Source organism: Euphorbia lathyris, chromosome 1 (genome assembly GCF_963576675.1).
Source record: "Euphorbia lathyris chromosome 1, ddEupLath1.1, whole genome shotgun sequence".
Classification (NCBI taxonomy): domain Eukaryota; kingdom Viridiplantae; phylum Streptophyta; class Magnoliopsida; order Malpighiales; family Euphorbiaceae; genus Euphorbia; species Euphorbia lathyris.
This window is the reverse complement of record NC_088910.1, coordinates 72,624,368-72,644,465: the sequence shown is the minus strand read 5'-3', so window position 1 is coordinate 72,644,465 and position 20,098 is coordinate 72,624,368. Positions and strand designations below refer to the sequence as shown.

General features: G+C 36.0%; 1 protein-coding gene across 8 annotated transcripts; it reads left to right on the top strand.

Moving 5' to 3' along the window:
- Window positions 1-9,620: 9,620 nt before the first annotated feature.
- Window positions 9,621-19,387, top strand: LOC136201908 (uncharacterized). Of its 8 annotated transcripts, none has more exons than XR_010674212.1 (11): window positions 9,621-10,099; window positions 10,194-10,269; window positions 10,406-10,445; window positions 11,400-11,453; window positions 15,790-15,848; window positions 15,920-15,957; window positions 16,284-16,347; window positions 16,491-16,544; window positions 16,638-16,693; window positions 17,008-17,109; window positions 19,110-19,248. XR_010674212.1 is itself a non-coding variant. In XM_065992318.1 (10 exons), the coding sequence occupies exons 1-10, from the start codon at window positions 9,912-9,914 to the stop codon at window positions 17,048-17,050; spliced, it is 672 nt and encodes a 223-aa protein (XP_065848390.1). In that variant the 5' UTR covers window positions 9,621-9,911; the 3' UTR covers window positions 17,051-17,114. The 8 variants fall into 8 exon arrangements, 6 of the variants coding, with proteins under 6 accessions (XP_065848390.1, XP_065848362.1, XP_065848361.1 ...); XR_010674211.1 differs by lacking the exon at window positions 19,110-19,248 and adding an exon at window positions 18,130-18,415 and having other exon boundaries at window positions 9,623-10,099; XM_065992318.1 differs by lacking the exon at window positions 19,110-19,248 and having other exon boundaries at window positions 17,008-17,114.
- Window positions 19,388-20,098: the final 711 nt, after the last annotated feature.

The window sequence follows — 20,098 nt, the reverse complement described above, 5'->3', positions numbered from 1 at the left end:
CCACAGTACCATCCGCTGACCTATTTGCACTGGCATGTTTGCATGACCGGAAGCCGCTGAATGTTGGGTACTATTTTGCTGAGTACATTACCTCATTGCAACAAAAGAAGAATGTCGCTGGCCTGTTCTGTGGACCATTCATCACCACCATTGCTCAGAATTTGGGATTTTTTGATCCCAAATTCACTACACTAACCCTTGGTCCAGTTATGGAACCCTTGAACTTGCAGGTGATGAAGCGGATTGAAATCTGTTGCGATATCAAAGGAGTCTGGTACCTATGGCGCGAGGCTGAACAACTCAAGAAAAAGGACAAAGACCCAGATCCGAGGAGTCCATGCTAGAACCTGTTAATGTCACCCCCATACGCTCTGTTCCAGAACACCCACCAACCGGTGATGATGACAAAATCTACCACATTGCTGCTAGAATGAGCATGGAAACCATCCTTCTCAACATCCGGGTGATGGAGCAGCGAATCAATGCTTACGAGTAAGAAGTGGAGATCTTACGAGCCAGAATAGCCATTCTAGAAGGGAACACCCAGTCAGCACCAAAGCCCCATGTTTCCAATGAATCACAGAAGAGCCCCATCAAAAATGAACCAGTTGAAGCAGGCACCACACCATCTGTCCCAAAACCCAATGCCGATGAGGAGGCGGAGTCCTCCCAGTCACCCACATTGTAAATCTATCACTCTCTTTCTCTCTATCCTTTGTTCGACTTGCTGCTGCTATTGTTTTCGCGCGATACTGTTGGCGCCTGTCTCTTGCCCAATTGTCTTACATTGAGGACAATGTGTTTGTTAAGTTAGGGGTGGGAGACCAGGGTCTTAACAACTGTTTGGCTGTTTAAATTTGCTATTATGTTTGCCATGCTCGTTTATTTTATTTCCACTTTTGAGTTTTGCTTGGTCCTCGTTTCACATCAGCACCACCCCACAAAAAGAAAAACAAAGCACAAACACCATAATCACCCTGTGCGCTTCACCCGCAACTCCACCATCCATAATCACTTTGGGATGATTTTACCAAACTTAACATAGTTAAGTCACCATAAAATTGCTGTTTTTCTTTGTGATGAGGTGATGATTTGTTGATAAGTAGTTTAGGCTGATTAATTAATTTGTGAAGTCCCTGATCAGATCAAGTATTGACCAAGTACAAACAACCAGTGAGGCTTGTGCCTAAATTGTGCATATTGTGTGCAAATTATTCTTTTTAGAGTGGGCTTTGCATATATTAGATAAGTTAGATTTTGCCTTGTTTGCCCTTCAATAGAAAGAAATGAATCTTGGCACATGAGGATGAACATCCAATCATTCACCATCAAACAACCATAGCTGGGAGCTGGCAACAAAAGAAAAAGGCCCTGTTTCCATAAATATATCAAAAGGGGATGCTGTCAAAAAAACAATAGGAAACCGGTCCCCTCAAAGCATTCAAAAAGAGAAACGAAACAGGAAAGCTTACAAACAGAAAATGACCAGCTCCTCAGAATTAAACTTATCCGCTAAACACAAAATAGCTACTCCAACCATAAATTCCAACCAATCCACCATTCAAACCACCCCTCACCCTTGTGAGGATTCCGAGGTGCCAAGAGTAGTTTCAAGTATCTGTTGGACAAGAAGTCAGATCAAAACTTATTCTTTTTATGCATAGCTGTCGAGTGACTTAAACACCCTACAAACAAAGAGCAAACACTGTGAAAGATGAGCGAATTCCCAGAAGTACTAGGAAAATAATTGATCTTTGATTAGGGGATTCATTAACTAGTTATATCAGCCCAATTACTCATCATTTGAATTTCAATCATCACAAGAAACCTTAAATGCATTGACTTAGCTGTTCTTTTGTTTATGTAATTTCATCATGTTCTTCCATTTATTTTGATGTGTTGCTTGAGGACAAGCAAAAGCTTAAGTTGGAGGTAATTTGATGCGAGTAAAAAGAGCAAATTTATGAGGATGATCATTCATGGAAAAGAGCTTCAAAGTCCTAGTTTTCAACCAGAAATGGAAGAAACAACCAGAAATTACAGTTCAAGCAGGAATCTTCACGAACAGCCTCTTAGTAGAACAGCTTAAACAACAGCATTTAACAGGTCATTTGGAAGGAAAACGGATAAACGCGCGGATCGAGCAAGTTACAGGAGAGAGAAAGAGAGAAAAACGTGGAAAGCAAGACAGCTTTCCATCTTGCGCCAAGTGTAGGGAGATTGTTTAATTGTCCTTGTTTTTACCTTTTTGAGACTTTTTGCCCTTGTAATTAGGGTTGATGTAAGGGGAGTATAAATAGGAGAAGGATGATTGTAATAGGGGACCTCGTCATTACCACCACCTTTAGTTTTTATATTCTATTTTTATTTTCCATTGCAAGCATGTTTTTGGGAAGAACAAGCTGTTCACTCATGTCAATGAGTGAGTAGTCAATCTGCAGGCCTAGCCATCCATTTAAACGGCGACTGTAAGTATCTTTTATTAATGAATGAAGTATGTTTATCCACGATTGAGTGTTATTAGCATGCTTAAAGCATAGATTAAGATCGAGTCTATTTGATAGTTACCGAGGATGACATGACAGTGCTCCGACGTAATGGAAACAGCTAATCGGCATATGTTGTAGTGGACGGATACGAAAACTACCACATATTGGGGTTTCTTTATGAATGCTCTCTGTTGCTTAATGCCTGTTCGTATGTTAGCGCAAGGACACTTGGTTAATGTTACTTACTTAGTATCTTTGGAAATGGGACACCAGACCTCAGTGACCATAGAGAGAGAGAGACCCAACTCATGAATATAGATTTATATCATTCAGCGGTAAAAGTTAGGCACAGTTGTTCGTTAGGCGTATGGCTAGATCTGTGCTTGTTTATCTTGGATTCCTTTAGTTTACTTTTCACTAGTTTCTGTTTATGTTAAGATCCCACACCTTATTCATCCAAGTTAAGAATCTAACACTTAAGGTAACCTATTCTTCTCACTAAAGACCAATCCCTATGGAATACGACACTTGGTCTTACCAAATATTACAAACGACCTAGTACACTTGCTAGCGTCCCTATTTAATACACCAAGCTGTAGGAGCAGAAAAGTTATGGTCAATGCCTCTAGTATCACAGAATTCATCAAACATTTGGTTTTTGAATTCTCCACCATTATCACTTCTGATCTGAGCGATTTTTAAGTCCTTTTCATTTTCAATCCTTTTACAGAGGTTTGAAAAAGTCTCGAATGTTTCATCCTTGCTACTGATCAAGATGACCCATGTATACCAAGAAAAATCATCTACTACTACAAGTGTAAATATTCTTTAGCCCAAGCTCAGAGGTTGTGCATGCCCAAAAAGATCTAAGTGCAATAGTTCTAGAGGACGTTTGGTTGACACTAGTTTTTTGTTTTGAAAAGATTTCCTAGTCTATTTTCCAGCTTGACAAGTATTGCATAATTGATCCTTTTCAAATTTCAAAGTTGCCAATCCTTCAACTAATTGCTTTCTTGCTAATTTGTCTAGAAGGTCCATGCTCACATGACCAAGTCTTCTGCGCCATAGCTAGGAATTCTCTTCCTTTGAGACAAGACATATTTCTTTTGAAAATTTGTTTTCTAAATTCAGCATGAAAACGTTGTCTATCCTAGGAGTAGTAAGGATAAGAGAGTTTGTATTACTGTCTATAATTTGACATTTAGAGGCATCGAAGATAACCCTTCTGTCTTTATCACACAGTTGAGCCACACTCAGTAGGTTATACTTCAGACCTCTGACTAGGGAGACTTCATCAATAGCCAGATTGGTTCCGATGGATCCCGAGCCTACTATTCTTCCTTTCTTGTCATCTCCAAAACTTATAGTGCCGCCTCTTTTTCGTTCGAGTGTGATGAATTGAGTTTCATCACCAGTCATATTCCTTGAGCATGCACTATCAATATACCACAATTTTTATTGTTGTGCACATCTCAGGCCAACCTGCATAAGTATCAAGGTTTCTTAGGTACCTAAGTCTTTTTTGGTTCTTTGGAGTTAGTTTTCTCAGGTTTGATATTTTCATGTTTGGTATAGTCATTTATGTGCCAACAATCCTTGGTGGTGTGGCCATACTTACCATAGAAGTCACATTGGACAGTCTTCTTTGGCTTCCATCCTTTCCTATTGGAAGAGTTACTTCCATAGTACTTGTGATGGTGACTATACAGATTCGGAGTCAGATGACTCTGAATCGATGTGATATCACTCTGATCTTTAAGTTTTCATCTCGCCTAATGTTGTATTGAAGGACATGTTGGATGTCAGAAAGTTTAACTTCCTCAATCTCATCACATCTTCTATTAATTGCCTTGATTTTCTTATCACACTTTTTAACAAGTGTATAGACATTACAGAGGGCATTAATCATTTCTTATCTAAAGACAGGAAGAGTTGTTACCTCAATATTTTGAGTTTTATTCTCAGAGGCAATTAATGGTTCTCCTTCATTTGCACTCTTTTCTTCTGTCTCATTTTCCATGAGGCACACATGTGCTGCCTCAGCAGTTTTTGCTTTTGAAGATGAAGACTCATCACTGTCGCTCCATGTGGCTACCATAGCCTTCTTTTGAGACTTTTTTGTCTTTCTTCGGTGCTGGACAGTTTGGCTTGATGTGTCCAGTTTGATGGCATTCAACCATAGAAGCTGAGTACGTTGCTGCTGGAAGCTGTGTTGCCCAAGTCCTCTGGATCAAACAACACTAGAATATTTTGGATTAAAGACAAAAGTTATTGATGTCATGTGTGACAACAAGAGTGCTATTGATCTATCCAAGAATCCAATCCTGCATAGCATGATGAAACATATCAGTATAAGACATCATTTCATTAGAGATCACATACTTAAGGGAGAAATTAAACTGATCTATATACCTTCAGAATAACAACTTGCCGATATCTTCACTAAGCCTCTGGCACGAGAACAATTTTATGCTTTGAGAGAATCAATAGGTATGTTCAATCCTTTTAAATAGATCTGAGCTATATGCATGCCTCTAAATGATAACTTGCTTACATGCTATGTGTCTCCTCTAAATAACATGCCACGTCATCTAGGGTTAGCATGCATAGTTAACTTAGTGAGTAGGATGACATCACCTTCATCATTAACGTTGGCTATAACGCATGCACAGTCACTTTATTAATGTCAGATAATAGGCAATAAATGGGTCTAGTATAGACTTTTCAAATTCTAACCATTAGAATTCTAAGCTTTCATCTACCCCAACCTTGCCTATAAAAAGAGGCCAAATCTCCTCTTCTTCTCTTTACACATAAACAATTCTGCTCTTGCTCTCTCTCTCTCTCTAAATTTCTGAACAACCAATTCTTCATCGTTCTAAGTTCTTCATAAAACCGTTTAAACAGTAATGTCAAACGAAGAACACTCCTCTAACAATCTTGAAGATATTTCTTCATCATCTAGTGAGGATAATCTTGAGGTTCCTCCTCAGATTCAAATCGTTAAAAAATCTACTTGAAACAATGAAGAAAATACCCAGAAAAATCAAAGGCCAAACACCTTAAGCCAAACACCATAGTTTATCCTGGACTACACAAAGTGAAGAATCCTGTGATTCATAGATCACGTATTTCTCTGATGCCTTCCTAAAGAGTGTTGAGCCCTTCTGTAGATGGATATCTCAGCAAAAATGGGACAATTTCTTTGCTCTTTCGAGCATAATTTACCCAGATCTTGTGCGAGAATTCTATGTGATTCTAAGGGTCGCTCAAGATGATTGTGATTATCTCATCAGATGTGTTAACAAACAGCAAATAATCATACGTCCAGAAACATCGGCAACGAGAGAAACATTAAAGCCTTTCTAGAAGACTTTTGCAAGCCCAAAGGATATGTTAGTGAACTATGTGCCACCTTCATGACTCAGCCCCATCGATAAGCTCACTATCTCAAACAAATCATCTATTCCCTCAGAAGAGCTCTATCAACTCAGTATCTAAGTTCAAGTAGTGCATCATCTAGTACATGAATGAAAACAAGCCTTTGAATCTTCCAGTCTTCTTGATTGGTGCTCTTCAAAGGTGCTCTGTGCAGTACGTCCATGGCGCTCTTATCACTCAAATCCTTAAACATTACAAGATTAAATTTGGTGAAAAGGAGTCAGTCGCTGGAAGTGAAATAACTATAGATAGGCTGAATAGTTTGGCACATTGCAAGGTACAAGAAGAAGAAGATTCTGTTGTACACCAGCAGAAAGGAAAAAGGAGGAAATGCAATGCTACTGAGCAAAAGTCGACTAGAACCTTTAAATCTCCAAAGCCCTCAGAGAGAACCGGCTCTAAGATTTCATCTGATGAACAACCTCTCTCCAAGAAACGCACCACAATCAGGTTGAAGCAACTCCAGCAACCTCTAAGCACAAAGGGAATGGGAAGACGAATGATGAAGCAACTACCCGAAAACCGTCAAGGATCACAGATCGAAGACCCTCATCCTCGATCGGGGAACATGTCTTCGATCGAAGATCATTTTTTTTATCCCGAGTATTTTTTTTTAATTTCAGAAATGATAAATCAAATAGAATTTGATAAAATAAAGTAGCGCAAGCTAAATGACTTAGAAAATAAGGTCTAGGTCTTAGCTCGTATCTTGCACAACATTATGTGAAGCCCACCTACACCAACTATTGGCTAGAGTGTAACATAGACTCATCGCTGAAGTGTATATTTTCAGCTTTTTTGTCACAGGTTCCTTCAGATCTATCACTTCAATAGGCATTGGGCGTTTTACAGCGAAGTGTGAATCTTCGGGAACTGGAATTTGAATTCTCTTCAAGCGGTAGTTTTGGCTCAGTTGTGGGTTTATTTCTTCCATTCCAATTGCTTCTTCAGTATCAGATACATCTGAATCAGAATAATCTTGTGTGCTAGAAGGTTTTTCTAGAAGCTTACCTTTGAGCTTAGCTTGCTTAGTCCCCTTCGAACTCTCACATTGAGTTGGGACGACAGCTTTGGTGGGAACAACAACTTGAAGGGTTTAGGAAGGTTCGGGTGAGGAAGATACATAATATATTACTATTTCTCAATAGTCTCTTCATTCACAAGGTTTAGAGTTTCCCCAAATTGCCCTGGTGAAGGAGGAATTCCTTCAATGGAGATGGCAACTTCATTTAAAAAAGTTGTAGAGACGAATAGAAGAGATTCGGAGTTCAGAGGAAGGTTTGGTGCAGGAGGTGTAGAAATAACATTGGCAACAAGGGAAGTTTCTGGATTTGTCTGCACCTCCGGCTCTTCGGATACCTGTGTTTCAGTAGATGTTGGAGTTATTTGAGCTTCAACGGTTGCGTTCGACACTTCGGGAGGAGCATTTCTGCTTGATGAGCTTTATGCTACTGCATCATTCGCTGCTTTCTCAAATTTCACTTGCTTGAGACGAGCAATGATTTGATCATGAAAGGTAGACATTGATCAGAATTACCTGCGGCAAAGAAGAAAAAACAAAAATAAAAAGAATGTAAGTAAATCTACCTTCTCTAGCAGCAAATTCTTTAGATCCTGGATATGCAATTCCTTTGACTATACTAAAGAATCCGGTGTGTCCTTTGGTTCAGATTACTTTGATCATGTGTGGATATTCCTACTGAAGTTTGTAAGCACTGATCCGTTCGGCATACACTTTTTCTTCGGGGCTTAGCGCCCTCTCAAGTTTCCATGTGGTTTTTTCTTTGGGATTTTAGTGATGAAGGGAAAGCCCTCAACATAGGGATTGTTCGGGTCAACCCCATTCGACTCTATCTAGAACCACTTCGGCTTGAAGTCTTTAACACTTTGGACTTTCTTTATCAAGAAGGGTCGTCTTCGGTTGGAAATGGTCCAGTAAATCATGGCTTCGTCTGGTTGCTTAATTGGATGCCATAAACTCCGAAAGAGAGGTCCAGTCAATTCAATATCCAAATTGCTTTAAACGTTGTCAAAATTAAGAAGTTCCAACCAAGCGTTAGGGGTAATTTGGCAAGGGCAAATATTAAACTCATTAAGCTTAGCCACAACACCTACGGGCAGTGGAAATCTCATCTCCCAATCCAGGTATTGGGTAAATAATCCTAATTTGGCTGTGGAGGGGGGAAGATGGGCCCTTTCATCACTTTTCAGGATGTGAAATGGTCATTCGACGGAGCTAAGCGTTTTGTTCTTCAATGGCCTAAGGTGAAAGGCAGTCAAAAGTGGAAGGCTGATTAGGAACTCTAAGGTTAAAAAGTTTTACTTTTCTTCTCACTTTGGGTTCTAGAAAGACAAAATATTCATCGACTGAATAGATTAAGATTTAATTTATGCTAAAATTTGTTTATACGAATTTAAATATAAGTTGAATATCTAATATTAATCTGATAAATAAAAATAAATGCTTTTTATTTATACAATCTATCCGCGTAAAGGTGAGCATGGTCTAATTCGGTTCAAAAATTGAACCGAACCAAACAAAACCGAATCAGATAAGAGCATTTTTTGTAAACCGAATTGAATCAAATTGTAATTCGGTTTGGTTAAAACCGAACCAAACTATTTCGGTTTGGTTTAGTTCGGTTCTATTCCAAACCAAATTAGAGATGGAACTTTTTTCTTAATTCTATAAATGTTTTACAATTTTTTTTTATAATCTATAATGTTTTATATTAATATCCGTTTATCTTAGTTTGTAAATTATACAAAATCTCACACATTTGAGATGTTGCTGAAACTTTTTTTTTGTAGAACTTTTTATTTTTTTATAAATTATAAAACATCGCAAATAATAATTCTAAATTAATTTATTTAAATTAATTAAAATTTTACAATGGTATTCTCATTCCAAATCCATAATAATTATATATGTAAAGATCTTTCTCGAGTTTTATCTGCTGGTAGTATAACAAAAAAAAAAGTTTTAAGTTAATATAATAGTACTCTAATTTCTCTTTCTCGACTTTTATATCTGTTGGGTTATTTTTAATATCCAAATAATATTTTAATTCGGTTTTTAGGTTTTTTCGGTTTATACCCGAACCAAAAACTGAAGTTGCACAAAAATGAGAACCAAACCAAACCAAATTGCAATTTGGTTCAGTTTGGTTTGATTTTCTCGGTTCGGTTTTGCTCACTCCTATATCTACGGATTATTTTTTCATTTCTTTGTTTTGAATCCTATTTTTACTTAGTTCATCATTTACAGTTTCTGCCGCTACCTTCTTCATCTCATTCACTCTACACAGACACAATGCACACACATCTCTCGCTGCCGTTAATCTCTTCAACTCACCATTTAGTCGTCGCACTTAGAATAAAAATTAGAATTCTTTTATTTACTAATGGTTAAAAACCAAAATAAAAGGTTAACCAACCGAAATAATTGGTTAATCGATTAGTGGTTAATCGAATTTAGCGGACTAATATATGGTTAATGTTGTTAAAAAACCGATCAAATTAACTTTAATGAACTGGTTAACTGACCACGTGGACCCCTAGAATTATGCTTTGATCCAACTTTGTATGAGCTAAGGTGGAATAGTTTTGTGAACTGGTCTAGCTTATTTGTTTTTTTGGTAAGAGGAGTGTTAAACATTTGAAACAAACAAGAAAACAAAAGAAAAAAATCAAATCAAATTATCAAAACTAATCCCACATATATTGTCCTGGATGATGTCTCGTATGTGGAGGAGGCACAACACACTCTGATGCTAGATTACTCTAGCTTATTAACTCTGCTAATCTAACACATGTCAACAGTTTAGTTTTTTTTTTATATAACTTTCCGGCTATTTTACTTTTTGCACATATTTTTCGCTTGTTTAGAATTTAAATAACGCAGCAATCCCTATTTCTTTTATCTGGAAAAAAAAAGCTGTATCTTTGGATTGTCGAGCATTTTCTCAGCAACCGAGCTGTATGAGTTCTCGAGATTTCCTTCTTGTCTCTTCAGCAACGGTCTTCGGTGCATTATCATCTGCACTTGCTGTTCGTTTCTTTTTCCTTAACCAGAAAGAACGCTTTCCCCAAATCGATTCCACTCGAAACGGGGCCGCTTCCAAGAAAAGTTCTCCTCAGAGCCCGTTCGATCCCTCCAAACGCAAAGAGTAAGTGGAATGCCTCAAAATCAATTAAGTTTGAAAATTTTCATTACAGATAGGAGGTTTCACCGTGTTTTTTTTTTGTTGTTTTAATTTGAAGATATTTGTCATGGGACGATTATTTTATGGCAATCGCGTTCCTGTCAGCTGAACGATCCAAAGATCCAAACAGGCAGGTATGTTTTCTTTCTCTTGAGTTTTAGTAGCTTATGTAATAATGATTGCATATTTTGTTATGAAGTGAATCACAAACTACTATATTGAGAATCTGTAGAGTTTGTTGTTGATTTCTCGAAACGTTTCATGTGTCAGGTAGGCGCGTGCTTGGTTAGTCAAAATGGCGTTATTCTTGGTAAGATCACTTAGCTGAAAGATTCGGTCCAACTATTAGGCTGGAACCTTTCTTGCTTTAAATTTGTTTGAATTTACATAGCTGAAATAAGGTTGTGGGTTGGAATTCATTTTCTTAGCCTTTGTTTGGGAGTTTGAAGGTTAACTAGTTGACCATTAAAGGAGGTAATGGAAAGGGAAGGGAAATGATAGAAAGTAAAGTTAAAAATTAACATTGTTTGAGAGTTTATAGAATGTAAACGAGGTTAAATGTTTAACTATTTTTTAGAGTTTAAATATGGAGGAGAAATAAAGTTAAATTTACTCTTGCAGAGACCAAAAAAAAAATTAAAAAACTTTTCGTTACTCCCATTAACTCTCAATTTGAAGGTTAAAGGAAGTAAACATTTATCTTCCACTAACCTTCGTTTACTCTAAAAAAAAACTCATAACTTGATATTTGACCTTCCATTACTCCCATTTATTTCCATTAACCCCTCCCAAACCAGGGCTAAAAAAAAAACCATAAAAAAAAAATTGTTTGAAGTTTATTGTGGAATGTGGATAGAGTCTTCTTGGTCTACTGATGGATGAACAAATGTGAATGCGCTTATATGGGTAATTTAGTTAGCAACCCCTGCAATAGACATTTGTTTTTTCTTACTGCTCATTCCTTTTTTGGTAACGTTCGTAATGATGTTTGTACTATGAAAGAGCCTTATTTTTTGGGGATGCTTGACTTACTATAGAGAGTACCCATGAGCACTGACGGATCCATGGGGGCAGGAGGGTCACCTCCCCCCTTGGGTTCCACAACTGCATATATTATCATTTGATATTCAGAGCTTAATTCATTGACTGAACTGTATGATCGGTGTACATATAATAGCAATCCAATGATGCCTTTTTCTTCCTAATTATTTGCATTGGATGAAAAACTTGGTAATAATATATTATGTATTTCTGTTTATGTGAGATGGGGAAGAATTGCAATGGATTCAGTCAACTTGCGTATGGTTTGCTGTAATTGGTAAATTTTGTGATTTGGTTTTTGCTGTATCTTATTTTTGAGCATTTGGCTCAGTTCTTTAGGTATGAGCTTCTTACTGAACCGAGGGGTATAGTCACTGAATTTTGGGTTCTTATTCACAAAGGCTACTGAATTTTATTTTGTTTCAATAAAGTCATTCTGAACAATTCAACAGAAAAAAATACATCGCATGTAAATGAACAGTGATGTGATATTAACGTGATAGTCATGTTGTTTTACATATATATGCTACTCAGAACTTGAAAAATGTATGCACCACACTTGTCTTGTCCCATTGCAGGTAACTGAACACACTCACATTCTTACCCTTGTCGTCAACATCCCAAATCGCCAAATTTAGCAGTTGAATATGAAATCTTCGGTGTCATAAGCCTATGAGAAGCACCATGTAACAAAATTGGTAGAATAGGTCTCCATTTTCATTTTTCATCCCTCGATGGGCTAGGTGACTTAAGTCCAAATTGAATTTATGAAAAATCTATTAAAGTTTTTATCATCAAAGAGCTTTAGAAGAGTTAAAGGATCCCACGTTGCTTAGAAATCACTTTGTAGTGATATTTATAAATAAGGTCCTCACACAATTGGGTGTGGCCCAAGAGGTATCCACTTTTGTGAAAAGGCGAGGACCTACTTGATGCTTGATCACTACACGCGCATCGTCGCCGCCGCTGTCCGAGCCGCGTTCGGTTGGACTCTATATTTTTTTAGAAAAAAAAATAATTGAGTGTAGTCAGACCGACTTCGTACTGTGCAATACGACTCTTATTTCTCTTCCAAAGTGGGCTGTTTTATCTTTAGGCGACCGGAATACACACGGCTTGCACTTTCTGGCAGTTCCGCGAATGTCTTAAAGAGAGCGACATTGTCTGCGACTCATCCCATTAACTCCAAAAACTACATTCTTAATGGTTTGGCAGATGAACAAAAATCTGCCAAAGAGATATAGATACTCTTCAAAGGAAAGATGACATAGAAGAGGCTGAATCGAAGAAATATACTGTCAAACGCTACCTCAAATTTCTGATAACTGATGAAAAATCTGTGGAGGCTCAATCCCATGAACTCCAAAAAATTGCACATGAGATTATTTTGGAAGGTATGTCTCTTAATGATCAGTTTCAAGTTGCTGTAATTATTGACTGCCGTTTTCCTGGAAGGATTTTAAAAATGTTCCCATACACAAAATAAAAGAATTTTCAATGTGGCCCAAGAGGTATCCACTTTTGTGAAAGGGCGAGGACCTACTTGATGCTTGACCACCACACGTGCATGCGCCGTCGCTGTCCGAGCCGCGTTCAGTTGGACTCTATATTTTTTTGGAAAAAAAAATAATTAATTGAGTGTAGTCAAACCGACTTCGTACTGTGCAATACGACTCGTATTTCTCTTCCAAAGTGGGTTGTTTTATCTTTAGGCGACCGGAATACACACGACTTGCACTTTCTGGCAGTTCCGCGAACGTCTTAAAGAGAGCGACATTGTCTACGGCTCATCCCATTACTGTGTTCGGTAAAAATTTGTGTTTTCCCTGTTTCTGTTCAAACAATTTTAAGACGATTCACTACTGTTATGGTTACCGAATAAACCAATGGTTGTCTGATATCAACGAGCCATTCCGGTTCGAGAGGGCTCACTTCCAAAGGTGGAAACAAAAAATGTTGTTCTACCTTACTACAAAAAAGGTGGCTTATGCTCTTCAAAGGAAAGGTGACACAGATGACCGATGTTTTTTTTTTTTTTTTTTTTGCAAAAACTACATTCTAAATGATTTAGCAGATGAACTAAAATTTGCCAAAGAGATATAGATGCTCTTCAAAGGAAAGATGATATAGAAGAGGCTGAATTGAAGAAATATACTTTCAAACGCTACCTCAAATTTCAAATAACTGATGAAAAATCTGTGGAAGCTCAATCCCATGAACTCCAAAAAATTGCACACGAGATTATTTTGGAAGGTATGTCTCTTAATGATCAGTTTCAAGTTGCTGTAATTATTGACTGCCGTTTTTCTGGAAGGATTTTAAAAATGTTTTCAGACACAAAATAAAAGAATTTTCAATGGAAAGTCTGATCGCTCTTCTCCGTATTAAGCAGGAAGCCCGAAAACAAGACCAAAAAGAAGTACTTGTTTACTTGTTTCAATCAACACTAAAAGATCCACTGCTGTTCTGAAACCAGTTTAGAAATTTTTTAAGAATCAAGATCGCAAATTGAACCAAAACCGTAATACTCGGGTTAATCATAATGGGAACCCTTAAAGGAACCAAAACAGGCCAGTAACAACCACTTAAGAATGATGCTTCTTTCCTTTGTTTTAACTTGGAAACCCAGGTCACATGGAAACTCTTGAAGACGTTTTACCGAACACAATAATGAGGTTCTATAAATACCTGTTGTAATTTTCGTTTTTAATACACTTAAGAATACTTCTGCTTTCTGAATTTCGAAACTGAGCAACAAAATTGAGTGTAATCAGACCAAGTTCGTACTGTATAATACGATTCGTATTTCTCTTCCAAAATGGACTGTTTTATGGTGGAGGCGACCATAGTTGTGAAAGGCGTTTGCCTGGGTCATCTGAGGCAAGAGGTGACCCAGACGATCCTTCCCGTGCCTTCGGTGCTGGAAGGCGGGCGATTTGCAAGAGGCGACCGCCTCTCCAACTCAGGCGAGGGGCGGTCGGGAGGCGAGAGGCGGTCGCCTCTTGTAGTTGAGGAGGTAGGTCCTCTTTTTTTCTCTGGTCATCGGAAGAAAAAATAGAAAAGAAATATATAATGTTGTTTTAGGTCAGATTTGTAAGTTAACGATAGAAAGAAAAGAAGAAAAAGGAAAGAAACTTCTTCTCGAAAGAAATTCTCACCACAACCACCGCCGATCTTCTTCAGCCGGCCAACCATCACCACCGATCTACTTCATTGCACTCTAAGGTACTGTTCTTTTTTACTTTTCTCTAATCTTCTCTTTTGTTTTTTGTTTTTATTTTCTTCATCCTGCTGATGCTACGGTTATGCTGTCCAAATTTCTACTCTTCTACTTTCTTCTTTTATTTTATTTTTTTGTTATTGTGATTGACAATGCTGCCCAATTTTTGGGATTTTTATGAAAGTTATGTTGATTATGATGCTGATGATGCTGCTATTATTTTTCTGTTATTATTACTTACATTTATGAAAGTTTACGAAGGTTATAAGTTTATGCATGTTTATGAAAGTGTGTAAAAGAGTATGAAACTATATTGAAAGTTTGTGAAACTGTATGAAAGTTTGTGAAATAGAACAATAGCTTATTATTGTCTAATTTTCAAATTTTGCAGGCTTTTGGACATGAGTATTAGTAATTCTAATACATTGAACGCTACAACAAGAACGAATTCTTGTTGGAAGTATGTGCAAAAGCTCAAGGCAGGGAAGTATTAGTAATTCTGATGATGATGTCTGATATGTTATTAGGAATTAGGATCTTATTATTAGACTAGAATTTTTTTTTTTGTTTTACAACTTTAGAAGTTAAACTAGTCAATTTGAGTTATAGTTTTTTTTTCTGTTTTTTTTTTTCTAATTTGTGTGTTGCCTCACGTGCGAGAGGCGGTCGCCTCTCGCCTCGCCTTGAGGCGATATTTTGCTCTCATCGCCTCGGCTCGCCTTTCGACTTTCATGACTATGGAGGCGACTGAATTTCTGGAAGTTCCGCGAATGTCTTAAAGAGAACGACATTGTCCGCGACTCATCCCATATTGTGTTCGGTAAAAATTTGTGTTTTCCCTATTTCTATTCTAACACCCCTTAATTATTTCATTCCAAAATTGCCACCATTATCTTTGGATGTTCAAAAAACGAAATAAAATCTTTTGGATTGAGATCTTCTCAAGTTGAAACTCTCTCAAATTGGTTATGTTGTCATCTTATCCATTAGCATTAAATCCCAATCATTAATTTTGTTGGTTGAGATGTATTAAACATGACGAACTTGAGAGAATCCAAATCCAAATTTTAAATATTGCCTCCAAAATTTGCAAAAATTTCGTTCTAGAAAAAATCTCCCATCTCTCATCTCTTTTCATTCATGTTTTTTCTTGCCGATATTGCGCATCTCAGAAATTTTTGGATGCGCCACTGCCCATGAGGGAATTAAATGGTATTGTAATGAAATGTCAAGGGAATTAAATGGTATTGTAATGAAATGTCAAGGGTACTTCATAAATCTATTTCTGCTCGTAGTTGCATAGTAGACTATGAATATAAGTTTTAAAGAATGTAATGCATTTAGTAACAATATATAGCCAATGTAATTGACTCGTAGTGATTTCTTTGATTAGGCATAGGCTATAATGGATTTCCAAGAGGTTGCTCTGATGACAAACTTCCTTGGGCAAAGGTTGGTATCTTGATAAGTCTCTCTTAATACCAAGGATTTTCATCTACTAATCCATCTCATCTATGTTTCAGAAATCTAGAACTAACAACCCTTTGGAAACAAAGTATCCGTAAGCATCACAGAACTCATGCTTCTTTTTTTACTTCATAGTCAAGTTAGCTACTTTCTTATTAGCATTATATATGTTCTGGTACAGCATATATATATTTGTTTTACAATTTTTCCTTAATATATAATGTCCAATAATGTCCAATAATGTCCAATATGTAGCATCATTTGTTTAATTTTTTGATCATATCATCATTCTTTTGCTTAATTTATTGCTTGCCAATGTTTTTGCTTTGTTGAAAATTCGGTTAAGTCGCCTTATTCTATTTTATATGGTCTTGTGAATACCTCCAATGTGTAATCCATATATTTAAACACTTATTGCAGTTATGTTTGCCATGCTGAAGTTAATGCTATTCTGAACACAAATCATGCTTCTGCTGCTGGACAGGTAGTAATTGTTTGATTGTTATTTATTTTATTTTTTTTTGTCATTTTCTGTTTGTCTCTACTTTTGTTTTTAGTAATTCAGTACATACAATGTATTTTTACATATAGAACTAAAAATCATGTATCTTTTGATAATAATTGCAGAAACTTTATGTGACCATGTTCCCTTGCAACGAATGTGCCAAGATAATTATTCAGGTTTGACGACACTACTTTATTCTATATATGAATGGAACTATGGAGCATGATATACACTTAAAATGCATTTCCTTGTGCTTTTCTTTCATTAAGGTTACAAGGGGGCAAACAGGCGAGATGAGTGTTCTGTTAGCAGTCCTCTGTTTTTGGTACTCCGTTAGGGAATTAAACTTTTTATTTCTTAATCAGTATTTGAGCATTAAATATTTACATCATTTCAGACCAAAATGTACAGTTAACATCAATTGGTTGACGAATGGCTTGAAGCAAGCATATGTACAGTTAGAAGAAACTTAACTGGCAATGTTTAATTGAAATAAGTTCTTTTTTTTCCCAGTACCTTAGAACTACTGTCAGCAAAACGATTCAGAACTTTCAAGGGCTTTTGGTTTGTCATTTGTAAGGCTTTCTCAAGTTCTGAAAATGTTTTGTTGATATATCTCCTTCTGACCTTCATTCTCAGTCTGGTGTATCTGAAGTTATATACTTTGTGGAGAAGAAGTTAAGTAATTCCGACACAGCTTATATTGCGTCTCACAAGCTGCTAACTATGGCTGGAATCAAAGTAAGTCGGCTATCTTTCAAACTCAGTATTGATTATACTTAGTTGGAAATGGCTTTTAGCATTAAGCCTTTAAAACATGTAAAAGTATCTCCGTACATGTACTTGTGAAGTGGCTTTTTCAGGTAAAGTAGTTTTTCTATCCCATATGGAAAACTTGTAAAAGGTTAAAAGAGTTTATAATGTTTTGGGTATTGTGAGCTTTTAAATTGTGTTTAGTGGGTTTTGGTAAATAATATATCACACGCGCGCGTTCGCGCGATGCCCAACTGGACTGGTCCCTAGTTTTATTTTTTCTCACAAGTTATTAGACCATTTGCTCAACTACTTTAGTTTTATTCAACATCAAAATCAGAACGTTTAAGTTTCATAGACTTTTTCTCCTATTCTTACTCATCAACTGCACGTTCCAATGATAAGTTTTTACACAGAAAATATAAAGTTGTTTTTTTTATCTTCCTTCCACCGTACTGGTTTTGTTTTTCTCTCTCAAACTTTTCTAGGCAAATAAACTACCTTGACGTTCCACTGCTTTTCAATTTTGAGTACACAAGTTTGGAAGCTTTCTGTGTTAACCTTGAGGAGTGATCAGATGACATCTCCGTCTGCTGAAATCGCTTTCAAGACAGTGGTTCTTGCCACGACACAGTTCGATTTCATGATAAGTTTTTCTGTTACCTATTTACTTTCCTACAATACGTAGTTAAGCTGTCTCAAAGTTCATCATAGGATTGATTTAGCTAGAACATTTTTGTATTGAGAGCTTGACCTAGCCTATCCAAGTGTATAATTATCGTAATGGCATCTCTCCCTATGGGAGATTTAGAGTTTGAGTCTTTAAGAACATATGCTAAATCTGGTAAATAAGCACAAGAATTATCCAAAACGGACCTATACTAAATCATGCACTAACATGACTGTATACAAGCTCATGCTCTTGATAGAATATGTTAACACCTTTGCTCGGCCAATATAAATACAGGCAGTCAATTTTTCAATGTCACCTTTTCTATGCAAATGCAGGTCAGAAAACATCAACCCCAAATGGACCAAATTTTGATAAAGTTTGAAGACCCTAGATGAAGAGTTTGATTCTGCTTATTTATTTCTTCATAGACCACTAAACGAAAACTACTTTCTATTTTGCATTAAAGGCACTAGTTGTGTTTTCTTCTCCTTGATTGTACTACTGAACTTTTTTTTTAATTGATCATCAGTATTTAGTAAAAAAAGGAATTGCCTATTAAATTTAGTAACCTTCAGTTATATATATTTATTCATTCTTAGAATAAAGTTAATTATATTACAATTTACATGTCTTTAATAAAATTTACTAAGTTTCATGTAATTAACACTGTTAAATGTATTTTGTTCTTACCTTTTTTTTTGTGTTAATTTAGAAAAAAAACCACGTGGTTTCACGAATTCACAGAATGGTATCTGTGGTTTTTCTTTTTGCCACAAAAATAAGTCTGTGATTTGTTAAATTATTGATGTGCTAAGGGGCAATTTTGTAAATAATTTTTTTACACGTTGACTTGACTTTTCAAAGGCAAAATTAATTTATATATATATATTTTTCTCTCTTTCTATCTCATTCCCTTTCTTCTCCACCGTACAATTCTATTAAAAACACTTTTGAAGTTCATAACTTATCTTCAAAGTTCTAAATTTCAAGCAAATTCACATATAAAACAAGCAAATTCATAACATATCCATATCTTTCCGGTAACCCTTGCAGCTACAAAAAATTCTTTTGTTATGCTTATCATATTTATAGATCAGAATATCGATATCATTATTATTCATAAACCCATTCAAGACTTTTACATACAATTTTCCATCCGAAGCAAGTTAGATCTTTATCAAAATCATCTTATCTTATATAAGAAATTATCAGCAATCACTGATGTATTTTCATAAGAAATCAAAGATTTTGGAATGTCTTAGAATCGATAAGGAAAAGCAAGTTTCACATAATTGCGGTGGGAATTCATGTGCAGTTGTGTCTGCTCCGATTTATGGCTCTTCATCATCTTCTACAGACTCATCCAAACGGCGTTGGAAATGAGTGCTTGGAGGAGGCAGAAGACATGGTGAGCGACGAAAAGAAAGCAGTGAAACAATTAGTCCACCAAAGCTTGCAGAATAATGTGTAGACTCGTCAAGAGGGACAATTTGCCACAAGGTTACGTTCCATCAGATCATTTTAAGTCTCCAACATCAAGTTCAATCTTGCTGATTTGGTTCATAGAATATAGAGGGAATAAAATAGCTATAACTTAGAATTTCTATTCATACATTTGGTTCATTTTTTTTGAATAGCTATTTCATGGAACATATATTCCATAAGTGAGAAATATGGATTTATTCATTCAACCTAGGAATAGTTATTTCTAATATATATTATCATTCATTTCTAAAATTATATTCTAGCAAATTTCTCAAATCCTATGAATTTTGTCAAATACATAAGTTATATCCTAAAAAAAACGTGAAAAATGGAAAAGACGGCAAAACGTTACAAAATGCGAATATGAAAGAACAAAAAATGTGAATAACATGAAAATGTTATAAAACACAAAAACACAAAAAACACAAAAACATGAATAACACGAAAATACAAAAACGTGAAAAAATGCGGAAAACACGAAAACGTGAAAAATGAAAAAAAATACAAACGTGAAAACCGCGAAAACACAAAAACGTGAAAAATACGAAAAACCCATGAGAAAACACAAAAATACGAAAACGTGAAAAAACAGGAAAATGCGAAAAAAGAAAAACACAAAAACGTGAAAAAACGGAAAATGCAAGGAAACATGAAAAATATAAAAACGTGAAAAAATACGAAAAAACAAAAAACACAAAAACGTGAAATTGAGATAAACATGAAAATGGGAAATACATAAAAAACACACGAAAACGTGAAAAGACAAACAAAAAATGAAAAAAGCGTGAAAAACACGAAAAACATGAAAAAACACGAATA

Bases quoted from the DNA above. Each gene is read 5' to 3' on its own strand.
- LOC136201908 (XM_065992289.1), top strand. From the start codon at position 9,912: ATGAGTTCTCGAGATTTCCTTCTTGTCTCTTCAGCAACGGTCTTCGGT. The intron at 16,348-16,490 runs GTAGTAATTGTT...TAATAATTGCAG, and splicing joins ATGCTTCTGCTGCTGGACAG to AAACTTTATGTGACCATGTT. The intron at 17,110-19,109 runs GTAAGTCGGCTA...ATTCATGTGCAG, and splicing joins TAACTATGGCTGGAATCAAA to TTGTGTCTGCTCCGATTTAT.